Source organism: Solanum stenotomum, chromosome 7 (genome assembly GCF_019186545.1).
Source record: "Solanum stenotomum isolate F172 chromosome 7, ASM1918654v1, whole genome shotgun sequence".
Classification (NCBI taxonomy): domain Eukaryota; kingdom Viridiplantae; phylum Streptophyta; class Magnoliopsida; order Solanales; family Solanaceae; genus Solanum; species Solanum stenotomum.
The window spans coordinates 54,775,523-54,795,327 of record NC_064288.1 but is presented as its reverse complement, the minus strand read 5'-3'; the positions used below and the strand labels follow the sequence as shown (position 1 = coordinate 54,795,327).

Below are 19,805 nucleotides of genomic sequence, written 5' to 3'. Positions count from 1 at the left end.
CCCCCCCCCCCCCCCCCCCCCCCCCCGCACCCCCCAAAAAAAATTTAAATTTGTTTTTAAAAAATATTTTCAATTTCAAACATTATTTTCTACCCTAGAAAAAATAAAAGATATTCTAAAAAAAAAAATCATTCATAAATCAAACACTAAAAATCTTTTCCGAAAAATATTTTCTACTCACCAACAAAACATGAGAAAATAAGTCAAAAATCAACTTGTTTTCCAGGAAAACATTTTCTAGGAAAACATGTTCCATGGAAAACATTTTCCTTCATACCAAACACACCCTTTATGATGTTTTTTTTCATCATATTGCTATGTAAAACATTGCAATTTATAGTACTTTTTCTATAGTTTTTGCATATCGAATTAATGTAATCTAATTTAACTTTGAAAAATAGTCAAATTGACTTTCGAAAAAAGCAATGCGACAACTAAAAGTGGACGGAGGTAGTATAATTTTGCTTTATTTATTTGTTTCTATCTAACATGATATCTGCGTCAATTTGTGCTTATTTCCAATTTTCACTAACTTCACTTGCTACGTAAAACTAACACAAGTTACAAATAACTTTATTTATCGAAATTTGAACTAATACAAGTATTTACGAATATCTCGATTATTTTATCTGATGCTAATTCAGATACTTGCTATTTCATGTTAGCATAGTTATTAAATAGCAAGTATTGAACGTTTTTCTTTACTAATAATATGACGTGGATAAAGTATAACCAACTCACAATAAATAATGAAAGAAAAAAAAGATACTAATTGGAAGTTGTTTTTTATAATAAAAATTGTAAGTAATTGCAATTTGACTACAATAATAACTCCATAACACAATCAGTCATAAATCATAATATCCAAAAAATGAAAATAAAAAAGATAAGGAGAACTTTCATCACCGTTCGTTTAAAAGGATAATTTCAGCACATCTTAATACCCATGTTGAGATTTCACTAATTCAGATTAACTTTGTGCAAGACCCATTAGAGTGAAAACACTCCCTACCAAATATTGTCTTTCATATACAAATCTTGATCTCGAGACCTTTTGATTAAGGAGGGAGACATCATAGTCTTGGTAGTGATAATTTTGGAACTTAGTAGGCATTTGGCCATGCGATATCCTATCACGATATGATGTCGTGAGATGAAATCAGCGTTTGGACATGCGATTTTACGCTGATTTCATCTCATGATTCCATATCATGAGAGGTGATATCATATTCTCCAAAAACCATGATATGGAATCACCATGTGATTTCATATCATGATTTGAGATATTTTAATACAATAATTGATCCATGAGTTTATATTTTGTTAAAACAACCCCACATTTATATCTACTAACCATTTGTTTCATATGTAAATAAAATTTATAATCACATCATTACTTTTTAAAATTTATTATTCTCACCTTTTTAAAATTTATTATCACTTTAAATTTGGTGAATATAAATGATAAAGTAGAAATTCATTTGGTGAATATAAATGAGAACAAAGGGAGTAATACTTTTTTGATTTTTCATAATAAAAAAAAACGTCTTAATCTTATGACTAAGCATAATATTGATAAAAGACAATTTTCATTGGCGGTGCCGCACTTTCTTAATCTTAGTATTTGCAAAATGTTCGTTCACATGACTGAAGGATATCAAGTCCAATTGATTGAGGACTTAGGAAAATTTGATCAATTAGTTATTAATATTTAGTCAAGTGGACTAGTTATAATTTTTTTGATTAAATTTTATTAGAAGTGTTTTTGACTCAAACTTGTGGTAACTTTTTAAAATTTCGTTATTCAATAATATTTAACTATTGATTTTTCTTGTAAATAGTTAGAAGTTAGTGATGTTTGTTAATTTTTATCTTAGTGCATTTAACTTCTAAGTTAATATTTACTCACTAATGTATGTTTTTTTTCTACTTTATAGGTTATTTGTAAGAGTAGTTGAGAGATATGAACATATCAAGTACAATTTATGTTCAATTTTTTTTAATTAAATTAAAGTTAGATGAAACAATTATTTAACTGAAGAACAAATAACTTTGTAATAATTTATTATGCGATTTTATAATTTTTGTTTATTTGATAAGATTGAATAAACAATTGGGGCTATTTTAATAGTTTTACAACTTATGGGATTTTTATGTTTATGAGAAAATATACAACACAAAAATTCCATATCGCATGTCCAAACAAACCTTCAATTTCATCTCATGATTCCATATCATGATACCATATCATGATTTCATATCATGATACCATATCGCATGGCCAAACGGGCCCTTAATTTGCATATATTTTACTAGTATGCTAAAATTAGTCTTTGTTAATTTCTTAAACTATATGCTCAATCAATCACTCCACATAAAATGCAGCGGAGGGAGTACATATCCGAAAATGATAGAGATCATAGATTCAACATGCTACTCACCAAACCTCGGTAATATCTAACAAGTTGAGTCTTGTGTAGTTCATAATAACTGTTTTGTGGTTTAATAATTCTATACTCACTCTATTCACTTTTACTTGTCGTGTTGCACTTCTCGAGAGCCAAATCACAAGTTTTAGTATTCAATCAAATTGATTCTCGTGAAGCGAAACGTAACAAGTAAACACTGAATCTTGATTATACAACTAGCTTCATGTCTCTTCATCTTCATTGAGAAGTTGGTACCTTTGATCATCTGCATTTGCTTCTTCAATAGTAGCTGATGCATTTACAGGATCCTTCTCACTGTTGATCAACAAACAAGTTGTATTAGCAATCCAATGACTACTTATTATTGCAAAAGACAATTTTGGTTGGCGAAAGAACGATTTGACTAGGCATTTCGCGAGTTTTTCAACCTCCAACTAGCTTATAGCAGTTAATGCTGAAGCGCTTTTTTTGTCTCTAAGGTTATCATCCACTTCATTGATCGCTAACTGACACCCTTTGGGTGCGATTTTCTAAATAAGATAAGGAATTCAAAGAGCACAACGTACGTTTTCGAGTATATGATCAGCCCAGTAACCACTAGTGCAAAAGCTACAAAAAACAGCCATTCAACCTGCAATTTTCAATTAGGAATGATCAGCACAGTGAGAGCTGCAAGGGTGGCGGAAACCATCAAAACTCGTTGAATACAGGGAAAAGACTACCTTTTGCTTGTAGGAAAAGGTTCTAATGACAACTGCCCACACATCAGATGTGAGAAGAGATAGATTGAACAAGGTTGAGCCACTCATCTGCACTCGTGCCTTACTTTAGTACGATTAACCAAATATCCGACAACAAATACACATCCCCACTATGCTAATTCAGCAGATGGAACTATGAAGAGTGAACGTTTTACCTTGAGAAGAAACGGAACTAACGTGTAGAACATAAAGCTTGCCACTGCATAGCCACAGAAGGCTACTATCTGAAAAATGAGAGACAACAACGATATTAGAGGAGCGAAAATAAGACAACGAATGTAAGTCACTTACAAGCTCTGCAGACCACTTGACTGACTCCAGACTCTTCCTTTCCAAGATTGGTCTGAGAAAAAGTTTAAAAATGAGAAACTTTACATTTCAAGGTTCCGCGGCTATAAGAAATGAATGTGAAAAAACAACTTTTAGGTAGAGAGTATACATCTCAGTTATAGTAACAAGCAAGCCGAAAAGACCAATCATGGAAACCACTTCAACATGATCTTTCTTTTTCACACAGAACTCCTGCACCGAAGCTAATATTTAGAATAACAATTCAGTAGAGACGAGTTGAGGTGCCTAGGTATGCACTGTCAAGAGACAAATTATACTAACCTCACCAACATTACTCACGGAGAAGAAAAATGTCGCTATGATGACAAATATATCACCAAGAATAGGTTTGGAACCGCCTGCTATTGAAAATGATCGAAGCATAAGCAAACTAAACAATCTCTTTAATAAGGCGTTTCCCGCCTAGGAGTGGCAATTAGCTTGTTCGCTCTGCCATCCACCCTTTCCATTCCTTGTCCTTTCGAGAACTCAAGGAAAGATTAGATGATAAGAAACATTTTCCTATTTACGAGTTAAATAAACATTTAGTAAACAGACGAGTACCACTTCCATCACTCGCCTTAGCATCTGATAGAAGCACAAGTCCAAGACCACCTAAACAGACTGCTGTACCAAAGAATTGCCATGGAGAATATCGTGTGCCTAAAAATAGCCACGTCAAAATCATCACCCAAGCTATAGTCCAGCAATCCAGTATGGTCACACTGGTGATTGATGAGTACTGAAATGCTTTATTTACTGCAATAAATCCAACAGAAGTAATGAAAACGAGTTCATTCAGTGCACGACTAGCTTTGATTAATATGGGAAATGCAGAGAATATCTCTTTAACGGAGAAGCATCTTACCAAGAAAACTTCCCTGGACATCAGCAAAGCCTATAAGGGCATACCAATACCAAGGAATCTGCAAACTCAAGACAACATTCAATTCATAACCGTCATGTATAACTAAAAACTGAATACACTTAATAGACTGATACTCCGAAATCATTTTCCTAACGGTACATTGTTACAATGAGAAAAGTCTAAAAACAGCATTCAACAAAATCCACAATTATAGCACAAGAACAAACATTTCTTGTTCACAAACTTGTTAATGCCAATTCACTAAATAAAGTGTCATTGTTTGCTAACATAACTTCGAAAATTCAAATTTTTAAGTTTCTAACTTCAAAATCTATGGCGGGAGCAAAGTACCTGTAATTTCTGCCTTCTGTAAATCATGATTCCTCCATACACCAAAGCTAATGCTGTGTAAGTGAAGAATGACAGAGAAAGTGGAGTATTTACACCTACAAATGCAAAAACACAAATAATCAACAAAATGCTTCTAATATATCAAGATTCTTTTTTTTTTTTAACAAAACCCCATTTAGCTTAACAAATTAATCATACTCATAATCCAAAAAAAGTTCAAACTAACCAAGATTTGCCACTAGAGAGGAAGCAAAACTAATGAGAGCCCTAACAAAAGACACTACTTGGCCTAAAAACAAAGGGTAAAAAGTTGTCAATATGCCTTCATGATTCCTCCACCAGCTGCTCCTACTCATGGCTAAAAAACACCCCACCCCAAAGCAAAAAAAATCAAAACTTTATAAGAAAAAGTAACAAAAAAATAGCAAATAATAGAAACTTCAACTAAAAAGAGCTTCTATAATACAGTAAACAGATGAAAAAAAATAATATATGGTCACTGTCACAGATCGCAAATCTGAGCACAAAATAATATATTAATAGAAAAAATAGTACAAAATGAGGTTGAAATTTAGTTAGGGCCCTCAGTGCTATGATACCATGTAGAAGTTTTTGATAATCTCATCTACAATTTAAATAGTTAGAGTTAGGGAGAACATGCTTTTGTTATTTAATTGTATTCTTAACAATTACGATACTTAATTTGCTTCTTAATTGTAGAATTATGAAGAAACAAGTATACACATTGGTCAAACGATAAATAGTACTCCCTCCGTTTCATTTTTTTTGTTCTACTCTCTTTTTAGTCCGTTTCAGATAATTTCAACTTCCCACATGACAGATTTATGAGCACAAGATTAAAAGGCATCTTGACTAGTCTGCTCTGCTTTCTTAAATTTTGTGTTAAGTCAAAACTAGACAAACAAATAGAAACGGAGGGAGTAAGAACCAAATGCCAAATGGTTTGAAAAAAAGTGAACGAACTCTGAAGTTTTAAGAGGAGAGATGGAAAAAAAAAATTAAACTCCAATTATATAGATGTTGAACAATTTCAGAAGAATAAGAAAATGTAAATTACATGTAATTCCAATGAATCTTGATTTATTCAACTAGTTATGAAATAGTTTCATGACGTCTATGATCAGCTTGCTCTTCATCTTCATTAAGAAGTTGGTATCTTTGATCAGCTTCTTCAGTATTAGCTGGTGCATTTACATGATCCTTCTCACTGTTGATGAACAAACAAGTTGTATTAGCAACAACAATGATTTCTTTTTATTGCAAAAGACAGTTATGATTGGCCAAAAGAATATCTGATTATGCGTTTCCGCGAATTTTTCAGCCTCCAACTAGCTATAGCAGTTACTGCACCTCGACTATTTCACAAGTACATGCATAAGTACAAGTAATTGTGTCTGCCAAAGCTTAGGCAGATGGGATACGAAGAGGTCACCTAATGTTTTTTTGTCTCCGTTGGGATTTGAATTTAGTCCCCAAGGTTATCACTCATTTTATTGACAGCTAGATGACACCCTTGGGTGCGATTTTCTAATTTCTTCTTCATGTTCTAGTTCTGAATGGGAAAAAACATGGACTTGGAGTATAATACATCACATCCATGCATTTACGATTCATGTGACGGTATTGAATGTAGATGGTTTAGGAAACTAAGAATTTTTTCATTTTCAGGTTCTACTAACTTATTACAGCTGATGAATTATACAATGTTTACTTTTTTTTCACTTTAGTATGAATTTTGCAATCAAGTGTGTTACTTTACCTCATCCCTGTTCATAATCAATGATAAGATAACGAATTTAAAGAGCATGAACATACGTTTTCGAGTATATGATCAGTCCAGTAACCACAAGTGCAAAAGCAACAAAGTACAGCCATTCAACCTGCAATTTTCAATTAAGAGTGATCAGCACACTGAGAGCTGCAAGTGTGGCGAAAACCATCAAAATTCGTTGAATATGGGGAAAAGAATGGATAAAAAGTACCTTTTGCTTGTAGAAAAAGGTTCTGATGACAACTGCCCACACATCGGATGTGAGAAGAGATAGATTGAACAAGGTTGAGCCACTCATCTGCATTTGAATTACTCGTGCCTTACTTTAGTACGATGAACCAAATATCCGACAACAAACACACATCCACTATGCTAAATTCTGTGGATGGAATGATGAAGAGTGAGTGTTTTACCTCGAGAAGAAACGGAACTAAGGTGTAGAACATAAAGCTTGCCACTGCATAGCCACAGAAGGCTAATATCTGAAAAAGATTTTCATATTGAACTAAGGCATTTCTTTCACTGCTTAACTTAAGAGATAAGAAGATCAAGAATTACAAGTTATGACCCGAATCTTTTCCAGTATTTCATATTTTTAACTATTTACGAGCTCTGGTTAGCGATGAAGACTTACAGACCAACTTCTCAAATTATTCAAGTTTCTAGACTATCCAGCACTTGGAATGAAGATTTTTACTACAATACTTAATGTTTAGCAAGTAGCACAAAAACTAAAGGGCAGTACGGTGATCATACCCCTACCTCATGGAGGTAAGGAGATTGTTTCCGATAGACCATCAGCCCAAGAAAATCATATTTCAGAAAACAAAAACGATATTAGTGGAGCAAATATAAGAAGACGACTTTAAGTTGCTTACAATCTCAGCAGACCACTTGACTGATTCCAAACTCTTCCTTTCTAAGATTGGTCTGAGAGAAAGTTAAGTCATTAATTATGCTCGTCGCGATTTCTTTGTGTTGAGATTGTACATAATGCAATGTGAAATATACAATTTTTAGATAGAAAGGATACATCTCAATTATAGTAACAAGCAAGCCGAAAAGACCAATCATGGAAACCACTTCAATACGATCTTTCTTTTTCACACAGAACTCCTGCACCAAAGTGAATTATATTTAAACATATCATAAATTTCTCTATAAGAACATGTTTATGCCTATATTTAGAGTAACAATCCGGTGGAAAGGAAACATTTGAAAATAAACATAATATAAACATACACTCAAACTTGGCCTCATCCGGCAAGTATGCACTCCGAAGTGTTCAACTGACACAGTGGAGACGAGCTGAAGTCTCTAGATGTGCACTCTCAAAGTTTGAGTGCTTACTAACCATCTGAGACCAAGTTTGAATGTTTATTCGTGTATGTCTTGAAAATATGAAGAGACAAATTACACTAACCTCACCAACATTACTCATTGAAAAGAAAAACGTCCCTACGATGACAAATATATCACCAAGAATAGGTTTGGAACCACCTGCAATTGAAAATATCGAACCATAAGCAATTTCCTTAATTAGGCGCTTCCCGCTTAGGAGTGGCAATCAGCTTCTCTCTGCCATCCACCCTCTCCACTCCTCTCATAATAGAAGTCCTTCCGAGAACTCAAGGAAATCAAATATGAGAAACATTTTTCATTTACGACCTAAATAAATCATTTTAGGAAACAGACAAGTACCACTTCCGTCACTCGCATTAGCATCGGATAGAAGCACAAGTCCAAGACCACCTAAGCAGACTGCTGCACCAAAGAATTGCCACGGAGAATATCGTGTGCCCAAAAATAGCCACGTCAAAATTATCACCCATGCTATAGTCCAGCAATCCAGTATGGTCACACTGGTGATTGATGAGTACTGATATGCTTTATTTACTGCAATACATTCAACGGAAGTTAAGTTTCGTATTGTGGATAATTGTGACTACATTAAAGTTCTAAAAATCATACAACGACATGAAATTACTATGGGAAACTTTTCTACCACATATTTTCAACCACAATACAGAGGACTAATTGAGCTATGAAAGAAGAACAACCACTTGATCAAATTATGATTCCCTCCATTTCAATCTGTTTGTCTTGCTTTCCTATTTAGTCCGTTTAGAAAAGAATGACTCTTTTCTTTTTTGACTGCTCATTAATTCCATTTTTCCACTTAACAGGTTTAACGCCACAAGATTAAAGGGAATTTTGGTGCATTCTATGTATCTTTAGTTTAAGACCATAAGATTCAAAAGTCTTCTTTACTTTCTTAAACTCCGTGTCCATGTCAAGTCAAAACCAAACAAACAGATTGAAACGGAGGAAGCATATACTAAAATAGGTTGGAACTTACCTATTCCCAAAGTTCTTACTACAGAACTAACACCTAATTTGCAGTTAAGTAGAGTTAAGAATATCGGTATCAGTTAGCCAACATGCACTAAAAAAAACTAAACTTTCTCCAAAACTAAGTTCCAAACCTCGAATTTCATAAAACAAAAGGAAATTTAACGATATCTATTGCACGAATAGATGGCACTTCACGTCAATGTTGTGAGCACAGTAATGGTTCAAGAGTTAATATGGAACAAGTTAAGAATGTCCATTTAGCGGAGAATGTCCATTTACCAAGAAAATTTCCCTGGACATCAGCTAAGCCTAGAAGTGCATACCAATACCAAGGAACCTGCAAACTCAAGACAATATTCAATCGGTAACCATTACGTAAACTAAAAACAAACTTCACTTAAAAGAAAGTGAAACTCATGAATTATTTTCACTACTATAGCATAACAATGAACAAATTTTAATGAGTTGTTTACAAATTTGTTCATCAATGTCAGTATTATTGTGTAGTGGAATGAACTGATCCAAATATATATATCAAAACCAGCTAGTCTGGGATTGAGGGAAGGAGTGGAGCCACAATGGTGGCTACAAGTTCAGCAGAATCCAGTAACTTTTGTTTGAACCTTGTATTTGTGTTAAATGTACAAATAATCTAACGAGAACGCACTAAGCAAAAATACCTATAGTCCAGAACTCATAAACTAAAATTTTTAGCCCCGCCTGTGATTGAGGGCGTATAGTTATTGTTAGTTATGTTTGTTACTTAAGCAATATAAAAATACACTCTTGAATAAGACTCCCTCAGTTTCAACTTGTTTGTCTTACTTTCCTTTTTAGTCCGTTTCGAAAAGAAAGCCTTTATCTTCTCCTTTTTCTTAGCATTTCTTTAATTCTAAATTTCCACGGGACATGTTTAAGACCGCTGATTAAAGGAGATTTCAGTACATTCTGTTATCTTTAGTTTAAGACATTCAAAAGTATTACTTACTTTCTTAAATTAAGAACCGAATTAAAACCAGACAAACAAATTAATACAGAGGAAGTAACAAAATACCTGTAATTTCTGCCTCCTGTAAATCATGATTCCTCCATACACCAAAGCTAAAGCTGTGTAAGAGAAGAATGACAGGGAAAGTGGAGTATTTGCACCTACAAATGTAAAACACAAATAATCAACAAAATGCTTCTCATCTGCTCACTCCGTTTCAATTTGTTCGTCATACTTCCTTTTTAGTCCATTTTTTTTTTTTAAAAATACATCTTTACATTTTTTGCATCTTCTTAATCTCAATTTTCCACATGTCATATTTTAGACCACAAAATCAAATAACATTTAGATATATTCTATTCCCTCTGTTTAAAAAAGAATGACCTCCTTTCCTTTTTAGTGTGTTTAAAAAAGAATGACCTCTTTCTTTTTTTGGTAACATTTTAATTTCAGTTTTCCACGTGACATGTTTAAGACCACAAGATTAAAGGACAATTTTGTACATCTCACATAACTTTAATTTAAGATTATAGGATTCAAAAGCGTTCTTTATTTTCTTAAACTTCGTGTCAAGTCAAACTAGACCATTCTTTGTGAAACGGAGGAAGTATATAACTTTAGTTTAGTTTAAGTTAACAAGATTCAATCTTTCCTTCATTTCTTAAAGTCCATATCAAGTCAAAACTAATCAAACAAATTAAAGCAACGGATTATCAAGATTCATTAATAAACAGAACCCCATTTAGCCTAAAACTAAATAAATCATAATAATTCAACAAAAAAAAAAAGTACCCCTACCCCCCACCCCCACCCCCACCCCACCACCAGCTTCAACCCCAAAAAGTGAAAATCAAGAAAATCAAACTTACCAAGATTTGCCACTAGAGAAGAAGTGAAGCTCATAAAAGCCATAACAAAAGAAACAACTTGACCCAAAAACACAGGGTAAAAAGTCTTTAATATCCCTTCATAATTCCTCCACCAGCTGATATTATCCATAGAAAAAGCAAAAAAAGAAAGATCTGTTATGTATTTATGGCTTCTTTTCTTTTTTTTTTGGTCAAATTTACAGATTCCAAATCTGAGCTGATTTTTTTTTTTTTATGGTTTGAAGAAAAAAAAGTGGTCCTTTGTGAGTAAATATATATTAATAATAGTTAGTAGTACAAGTACAGTGGCGGGAGTTAGCTACCTAACGGTCAAAACATTATTAACTATACTTTCATGATTCTATCTAACCTTTCGAGTTCGAGTTTTAAATATAATAGTTTAATATAATAATAATAATATATTTAGTGAAATTTTATTAATGAAGTCTAGTGAAAATAAAATATATGTCGATTTTATTATTATCTCGTAAAGTTAGAAACTTGATTCAAGTGCAATAAATCTTAAATATAAAAATACAAAGACAATGAAAGAATATAACAAGTAACAAGCAACTATGCAAAGTCTACGGAGCTTTGAGTATAGATAAAATATTTTTTGATAAAAATAGTTTTTTTTCTTTATTGTAATAAATAGCAAAAATAATGATAAGCAACTAGATATGTTAAAGAAGTTATTTAAAACTTAAATTAGCCGTTGAATCAAAATAAATAAATTATATGTGAGAATGATCAAATATATCTTTGAATTTGCTAAAAGAATCATGTTGATTCTTTTTAAGAAAAAATTAAAATTAATTTTTTTATTTCCATTAAATAAAAAAGTATAGTTAAACTATTTTTTATAACAATAATTATATATGTAAGCAATTTTTATGCTAACAAATATATTAACTCTAAAGAGTACCTTTTGACAGAACTGGCTGACAATTTTAAGTGAAGTGATGATAGGTAATTTTTTTTTCTTCTCTGGTCTTTTTCAATGGCTAACTATTTTTAATTAATACAATAACATAATAAATTCAATGAACTTTTATAAATGGATTTTGAAAATAATAAAGGGTGTGCAAACTTTATAGGTATTTTTATGGGTGGTTTGATGTGAAGGATAATATCAAATAGTCTTAAGATTAAATTATAGTATTATTTAATTTATTGTTTAATTAATAATTTTGGGATAATTTATAAAGACCAAATAGGTAAATGACAATGATGTCTCTTTAAATTCTATTTAGACATCACTTTTCATATTCATGTATATTTATGTTATTTTTAATAGGCAAAATGGTCTGGCAGACCCTTGTACTTGTATGTGTTTGTATTGTGAACCCTTCTATTTGCCCCTTTGTTATCTAAACCCCTGAACCCATTGAACACAACATTTTAAACACATTTTTTACTACTCAATTGTGTGTGTATCACAAACGCCTGACACATAATTTTAAAAATAATTATAAAATGACACGTATGATTATAAAATGACACACATATATATAGTCACTCCACGTCATTTTTTCTTTTATTATATTAGATTAATGTAGCAACACTTTTCTTTCCAATTTTATTTCTTTTTGCTATAACTGTCTCCATCCCCACAATTTCACTTCATCCCTTCTTCTAATCTTCCTTACATTTTCCTTTTTCCTACCTCTTCTACTCTTTTCATTGAAGTAAAAAATGTTGGCATGACTTCTGATCGTTCACAATCTCGTCGGAGTTCGGAGTTGATTTTGAATTTTATCGGATTGGAATTTTGGCGGTGACCGGAGGCCTAAGGAAGAGCGGGGTCTGATTGTTTCTAGTTGTTCACAATCTCGCTGGAGCTCAGGGCTGGTGGCTTAATTAGGAAGGTTGAGACTTATTGGCGGAGTTGGTTTGGTATTTTTGTTGTTCTTGTTGTTGGTTCTCGCTTATAGTTGCTGGTTGAAGCTTGTTGGAGGCGGTAAGAATGAAGGCGTTTTGGTTGGAGAAGGTGAAGAGGACGAGAGGAAGGCAATAAGTTTGTGTTTGGTTTGATCTGAAACAGGGGTCATTTGAGTGGTGGATGACTGAAACAGGGGTCAATCTCGAAAATTATTTGAGTCTTTTTTGTTATTTTTGTTTGATTTTCAACTTATCTAGGTAGGTTATTCAATTTATTTGTTGTTTAATCTGGATTTGATCTTCTATTTGTGTCTTTGTTGGTTTTGGGTTTTAGTCAATTACATTGATTTTCTTGAAATTTTTTGGAAATTTTGCTTTGTTTTATGCTTAATGTTAGTGTAAGATGTTTGGGAGTAATGTTTGCCTTTCATGGTGTGTTTCATAATAAAGAGAGCAGTATAATGACAATAACAATAGAGAAGAAATTTGAGGGGAAAAGATAAAAAAATAAAAGGCCAAGAAAACCTCATATTCTATCCAACAATGGTGTTAGATCCAACTAGGAAGATGATGGCTTTATAAAAGCCCTAATGTGACTTTTAGACACTTTTTCAAGGGTCTCACGCTCCTAATAGGTGTGTTTTACACGCACTCTGGTATTAGATGCCACATAGGATGCCAAGTCAGAAATAGTGTTTAAAATATTGTGTTTCAATAAGTTCAGGGGTTCAGATGACAAATAGACAAGTAGAAGAGTTCACAATACAAACACATACAAGTATAAGGGTCCACCATACCATTTTGCGTTTTTAATATTATGTATAAGGCTTAAGTCATCGACGACCCCTTAAAGTTGTCTGCATAATTCATTTAGACACCTTAACTAAGACTTGTACCTATTGAACACCTCTACCCTTTCAAAATTGAACCATTTAAACATTTTTTTGACAATAAGCTAAAAATATAAAGTGTGTGAAATACACTTGCGATGACATGGCTATTTGACGAATTAAATACCGACATCTGGTATTTTTTAGTCCAAAAAAATATTTTAAAAATATGTTATAAAGTAAAAGAAAAAAGAAATTTTTTTTAAGTTAAAAATTAAAAAAGAAATCCTGTAACTATTCCATTAGAGCACAAAACTCCTCTCCCTCTACGGTGCCCCACCCCCAACACGACAACCCACCGTTGTAAATATGCTATTTTTGAACCTTCTTGGTTCATCTGCAACATAGAATTCAAGCAAAAAAATAAAAATTTATTGCTATTTTTGATGAGTTGTGGAAGAGTTGGCCATAGATAATAAAAAAAATTAACTGTCTTCTTCGTTCCATTTTTGACGGAAAGTCGCTGGAAAATTAATCAGTTCCGATGGACATTGTCGGAAAAAATTGAGTCAAGTCGGATTTCATTTTGAGTTCTATAGTTGATCTTTTTTTTCGATTGAAGAATACCCTTACATTCACNAAAAATTCCAAACTTCAAGCCTCTACAAATTCAATGGCGATAATGGTGGTGGCTTCCATGGCGGCAATGAAGGTATGTACCGCCAATCCTAGTATGATGGCAATGGAGAAATAAAAAACAATGATGAAGGAAGAAGTTAAGTATTCGGAGAAATAACGAGGAAGAAGATTGATGAATGGCGGCGGTGAACTAGTGTGATTGAGGAAGTGATCGGCAAAGAGGGGAGGAAGAAGAAAGAACATTTTTTCCAAAAAAAATGCCTAACTAAAGACCTCTCACGCACCTATTTTGGGTGAATCACAAACAATATGCCATGTAGGCAAAAAATGTTCAGATGGTTCAAATTCGGGGTGATAGAGGTGTTCAATAGGTACTAGGTGTAGTTGAGGTGTCTAAATGAATAATGAGGACAACTTTGAGGGGCCGCAGATGACTTTGGCCTATGTATAATAACATTTACAACCTTCACTACTCCTTATTTTTATGACAATTCTTCATATTTTTCTATTAAAAAATTATACTATATAAATATAATTTTATTTATGAATTTATTTGACTAACTCTTATGTTTATTTATATTTCGATTTCTCATAAATATATTTTTACTTTAACAAACTTAAGATGAAAATTTTATTTTTAAGCTAAATAAGAAAAAAAATTAAATACATATGGTGGGAATGCACACAAAAGTATTTAAGTTAAATAAGAGGAAAGCTTTATTTTTAAGAACGAATAACAAAAGCTTGCAAAAAAAAAAAGTTAAATAAAGTAAAGGATATTTTTGCAAGCGAACAATTTGTTCTTAAAATTTATGCAATGCACATTATTTTGAATATAACAAACTAAACCCTCAATAAAAAATAATCTCAATATAACTAATACAACATAATTTATTTTGTCATAACTAATTAATCTTATCATAACTTGTATTCAAACCAAACGATTTTAAAAATTAAAATGATTATTTTTGACATCACCGCAAAGTAATGCACTCAAGTAAATATTTGAAAAGATGTGTACGTGCACTCGTGCACCAAGTGATTATTCCCCCACCAAACATTTGGAAATGCACACCACCACTAGATAACACAATAGTACCTGTGGAAAAATAATTAGACCATAGGACTAAGTAATTAAGAAAAATATTGAAATTATTAATTGATTTATTAATATTTATTTATTTTTAAAATTGAAAATTTTCTCGTTTTACAAATAAAAATAATTTTTTTAATCTAAATTATGATTTTTTTTTTAATTATTATTATTATTATTATTATTATTATTATTATTTACTCATTTTTACAAATATTAACTTGCAAAAATGTTTAAAAAAAAATTAAGTTTGACCTTTATTTATTGTGTATATTGTCTTTGAATGGATTGAACATGTCCTATTTGATACTTTATCAGTATATCATATATACTATATGAATATCGTATATATCTGGTTACTATTGGGATTGATTTGTTTTTTTTTTAATGGGGAAACTAGTCTTCTATATACCTGGTTAGTATATGATATATGGATATCATAGAGGACTGAGTTATAATATTTCATGAAAGAATAAACTCAAATCTTCTATGATATTATGTCAATATATAATATATACCAGGTCGGTTATTGTATACTGCAACAATATACTCTCACTACTACCGATTCAAAACATTATATATTAGTATACGGGTTGTAGCTATATAGTTTAAGCTGCATCATTTGTATAATTTGCAAGTTTGTATAATTTGTGGGTATATTTGTATAATTCAATTATTTTTGTATAAACTCGAAATAACGAATTTATACAATTATAAACATCACAAGTGTAAACAGTTATACAAATTATATTATACTAATTCCGAATTATATAAGTTATACAAATTATATTATACAAATTTTGAATTATACATGTTGACACCTAATTTTGACCCTCCCCGATAATAATTAATCTCGAGCTTTTTAATTTTCAAATGATTTAGAATAATTAATTTTAGAAATTTCGAAAAAAAAAATAAAAAATAATAATAAAAAAATAATAGAATAATTTGCAAGTTGTTACAAATAGTTTGTCACTTGTAATAATATGTCTTTTATACAATTATGCATATAATTAGTGTATTTTATAAATATTGGAAAATCGTCTCAAAAGATTTTGTTTAATTAGATATTGGGTTAGTTTGCTTAGTTATCTAATAGTTTACGATTTTGAGTTAATTAGTTAGTTTATAATTAAGTTAATTCTTATATAATTATGTGTCTAATTAATATATTTTACGAATGTTCAAAATTGTCTCAAAAGGATTTTAGTTTTATTTAAATATTTGGCTATTTGGTTTAAATCAATTAATAGCCTATATTTCGAGTTAATTAGTTTATAATTAAGTTAATTATTATATAATTATGTGTCTAATTAGTATATTTTATGAATGTTCGAAAATCATCCCAAAAAGAGTTTAATTTTAGTAAGTATTTTACAAAATTAGTTTAGTTCAAGTTATGGTTATAATTTTAAATCATTGGTTTGCAGTTAAATTAATTATTCTATTTTGTTAAAATTTAGAAGCTCGTTAATTAATTAATGTTAATCCATCTCACTTAGGATTTAGCCGAATTTGTTAATTTAACTCAATTCGGCTATTTCTTAAACTCCAAGATCTGACCCATCTTTAACCTCACCTTAAAACCATTTTAAGACCAAAGTTTGGGCCACTTTTCAGCAGCCCAATACAATTTCCAGCATACATGTACAACAGCAACCAGCAGCCTCAATTCCCAGACCCAACAACAATTTGTTTTAGCCCATTTCTACTCAACTGCCAGCCCAAAACGCCCCAGACCCCAACCCGGCCCAAATCTTTGTCCAAAAGAGGACCTAGCGTGAAATTTCCAGAAGCAACACTCATCAGGAGATAGCGACGAAAACAGAAGAAAGCAGCGATCAAACGGTAAAAAATCCAGAAAATGTCCTTATCCCCATTAATGTGGCAACAGAGCAATAGCAGGCACACGCGTTTTTCCCCTTCCTCTTTCGGAATAGGGCGAAAATCTCAGAGATAGTAGGTTTTCCTCTAATGGTGAAAGGTTTTTGAAATTCAAATTTGTAGTCCTTGAAGTTGAAATTGCCCTCATCTTTTCCCCCCCAAAAAAAAATAAAATTCGAACCCTAATTTCCCTTTATATAAACACCTTTTCTGTTCATTTGGGAGGGGGATTTATCCTTGAACAAAAAAAATATACCTAAACTGCTAGAGGAAAAATAGTCGAAATACACACTAAATAGATTAAGAGAGCAGAGAAGATATCGGGTCCTAATCAAAAGTTCTCTATTTTCATTCGCTGCCAGTGCTTTTTCCCAAAAGCTCAGTTGGGGTTGAGTCTTCGCTCGAGTCCACTGCTTTTTTCCTTGTTCGTGCCGCGCATTTGCGTGAAAGTCGCTGCTCCCTACTCGTTCCTGTCTCTGTTTCGCTGCCTCGAAAAAGGTATACGGCTTCCCTCTTCTCAGTCTATGTCTTAATTTGGATACATATTTGTTTGTTTAGTTGGTTATGTTGTCCTGGGTTCGACCATTTTGACGTGAAGTGTTGCTTCTTGTTCATGCGGTATTAATTACATTTAGCTATTCTCATGACGAAATTAGGCAGAATCAATGTCGATTTTGTTTTAGTCAGAAATTTTGTCTACATAATCTTGAATATTGCACCCTCATCGCTCACTTAGTTCACTTTTTCATTGTTTATCATGCTTGCCACCTGCTTGGATGCTCATTATTACGATTGGTTCCTATTGTTGTAAACATAATTTCATGTTTATACCACTGATTCACAGAAATATTAGAAGTACTCCTCAAGCATGCGATTAGCTCAAATCCTATGTTAAAATCACTGTCTTATCACCTATATGTCTTATTAGCATTTTCTTTTGTCCTAATGCTGCTCATATTTGCAAGTCAAGTCCGTATAAAATCCGAGCTTCTTGTTTTATTTTCCGTTTTAGTTTTATTGGAGTTATAGTGTTCAAGGTCATTTGAAGTGTGATTTCATCGGTGTTAACTTCTCATTGTATGTCTTGCCATATATTCGGCCCCTATGCATTCCCTTGGTTTTGATGTGTCATATTTATAGCTTCCGTTTTGAAACAAATAAGGTCCATTTATGTTTGATGGCTTTCTAGTAATGTGTAAAACTGAGATCCCGTAAACCATTGTGTGAAGTTGTGTTGTTGTTAAGTTTTATTATTTCTTCTAGTCGGATGTAGATTCTTGTCTAATCTATTTCTTGCCTCACTGTAAGTTATTAAGTATTCAATTAATAATAGCAAATAGCTCATATGGGTTTGAATATTTCGTACATTTTACTATATTTCAAACACGTTATATTATGGGATGTTATTTGATATATCTTGCTAATATTTGTCCAAATATTTCCTTTAGAATGATTAGGTGTGAGGTGTCTTTCTAGTATGATAGATAGGGGTACTACTTTATTGTTTAAAATAATTTTTTTAAAAAAAGTGATTTCCTCTTGTCAAATGTGTGCTTTCTTTTCTTTTGAATCTTGTGTTTATTTGGAAATTTGTCAAAGTTCATTGGCAGTAGCTTTTTCTTTCGTTTTAAATTGTCTAGCTTGCTTTGTTATGAATTAAAATCATATTTCTATTATTTCCTTATCTCATACGCTAATGTTGTCTTTTCTTCCATATGTTGTGATTGTCTCCGAGTCCTCACGGACTTCTTTCCCTCCCTTGCATTTTTCTCGTTGGGCCATGGAGGCCTAACAATCGTTATCGAGTCAACCGGATCGGCGAGATTGGTGTACAGGTTCCCGGAGCTGAAATACAGGGCTGGAGATTAAATTTCCAGATTCCTAAAAGCTGAAAATGGACTGATATACCTACTGTATACATCGATATACAGTCAAAAAATACGATATATAGGTCTGGAATGACGATACAGGTGCTGAAAAATTGAAGTGGGCTGTCCACATTCGATAGACAGTCCGATATACACAAAAATGGGTCAAAATATGACCCATATACAGCGATATACCTTTTCTGTATACACAGGTGTTTGGGAGAGAAAATGGGCTGAAGGAGGCCCAAAAACGCAGCAAAGGCCCAAATTCAATTTTCTTGCCTACGCTTTGTTTTATTCGTTCGACTAACGCTTTCATTTCTTATGGTTAAATTTAATTAAACCCCAAAGGTAGTCATTTCTCTTTTATATTAAATATTCATTCATATAATTTGTTTACTTAGCTTTTATTTAATTTTGGTCTTGCTATCTCCTTAAGTCATTTCCCTTAGAAAAATTCCCCTTTAGTTCATCCCCCCTTAAGATAATAATAATAATAAAATAATAATGAATAAAAAAAATAGTCATAAATGAGTTCTTTTACGTATTTAAATCTCAATGAGTCCTTTTTACCTAGTTAAAATTTCAAAAAGTTGGTTTAAATAGATGAGTTTTTTTTTTTTTTTTTNTAAAATGGGACAAAAGAGTAGCATGTCAGTTATCATTAATTTCTATTATTGTTAAGAGATTTATACATAATTACCTAAGAAATGATCTGATTGTGTAAATATTTGCGAGGTGTCAGGTATATACTTATACTATATTATATATATATTTGACATAGTTCAAAGACAAATTCAACCCTTTTCTCTAGACATTTTCCAATAACATGATATATTTTTTTTTTTACTTTTTTTTTGCAGCTTT

The 19,805-nt window shown here is 32.0% G+C and overlaps 2 protein-coding genes across 2 annotated transcripts; both read right to left on the bottom strand.

Annotated features, from left to right (window-relative positions):
- Nucleotides 1-2,381: 2,381 nt before the first annotated feature.
- Nucleotides 2,382-5,125, bottom strand: LOC125871141 (uncharacterized). Its single transcript, XM_049551732.1, has 11 exons — nt 4,966-5,125; nt 4,740-4,834; nt 4,389-4,446; nt 4,085-4,279; nt 3,803-3,882; nt 3,630-3,712; nt 3,482-3,533; nt 3,346-3,414; nt 3,152-3,238; nt 2,996-3,060; nt 2,382-2,744 (listed from the first exon to the last, which is right to left on the bottom strand). Exons 1-11 carry the CDS (start codon nt 5,093-5,095, stop codon nt 2,651-2,653), a joined length of 1,008 nt encoding a protein of 335 aa, XP_049407689.1. The 5' UTR covers nt 5,096-5,125; the 3' UTR covers nt 2,382-2,650.
- Nucleotides 5,126-5,746: 621 nt separating this feature from the next.
- Nucleotides 5,747-10,887, bottom strand: LOC125871140 (uncharacterized). Its single transcript, XM_049551731.1, has 11 exons — nt 10,744-10,887; nt 9,941-10,035; nt 9,166-9,223; nt 8,233-8,427; nt 7,955-8,031; nt 7,565-7,647; nt 7,410-7,461; nt 6,945-7,013; nt 6,743-6,829; nt 6,576-6,640; nt 5,747-5,967 (listed from the first exon to the last, which is right to left on the bottom strand). Exons 1-11 carry the CDS (start codon nt 10,871-10,873, stop codon nt 5,853-5,855), a joined length of 1,026 nt encoding a protein of 341 aa, XP_049407688.1. The 5' UTR covers nt 10,874-10,887; the 3' UTR covers nt 5,747-5,852.
- Between the last annotated feature and the right edge of the window lie 8,918 nt (nt 10,888-19,805).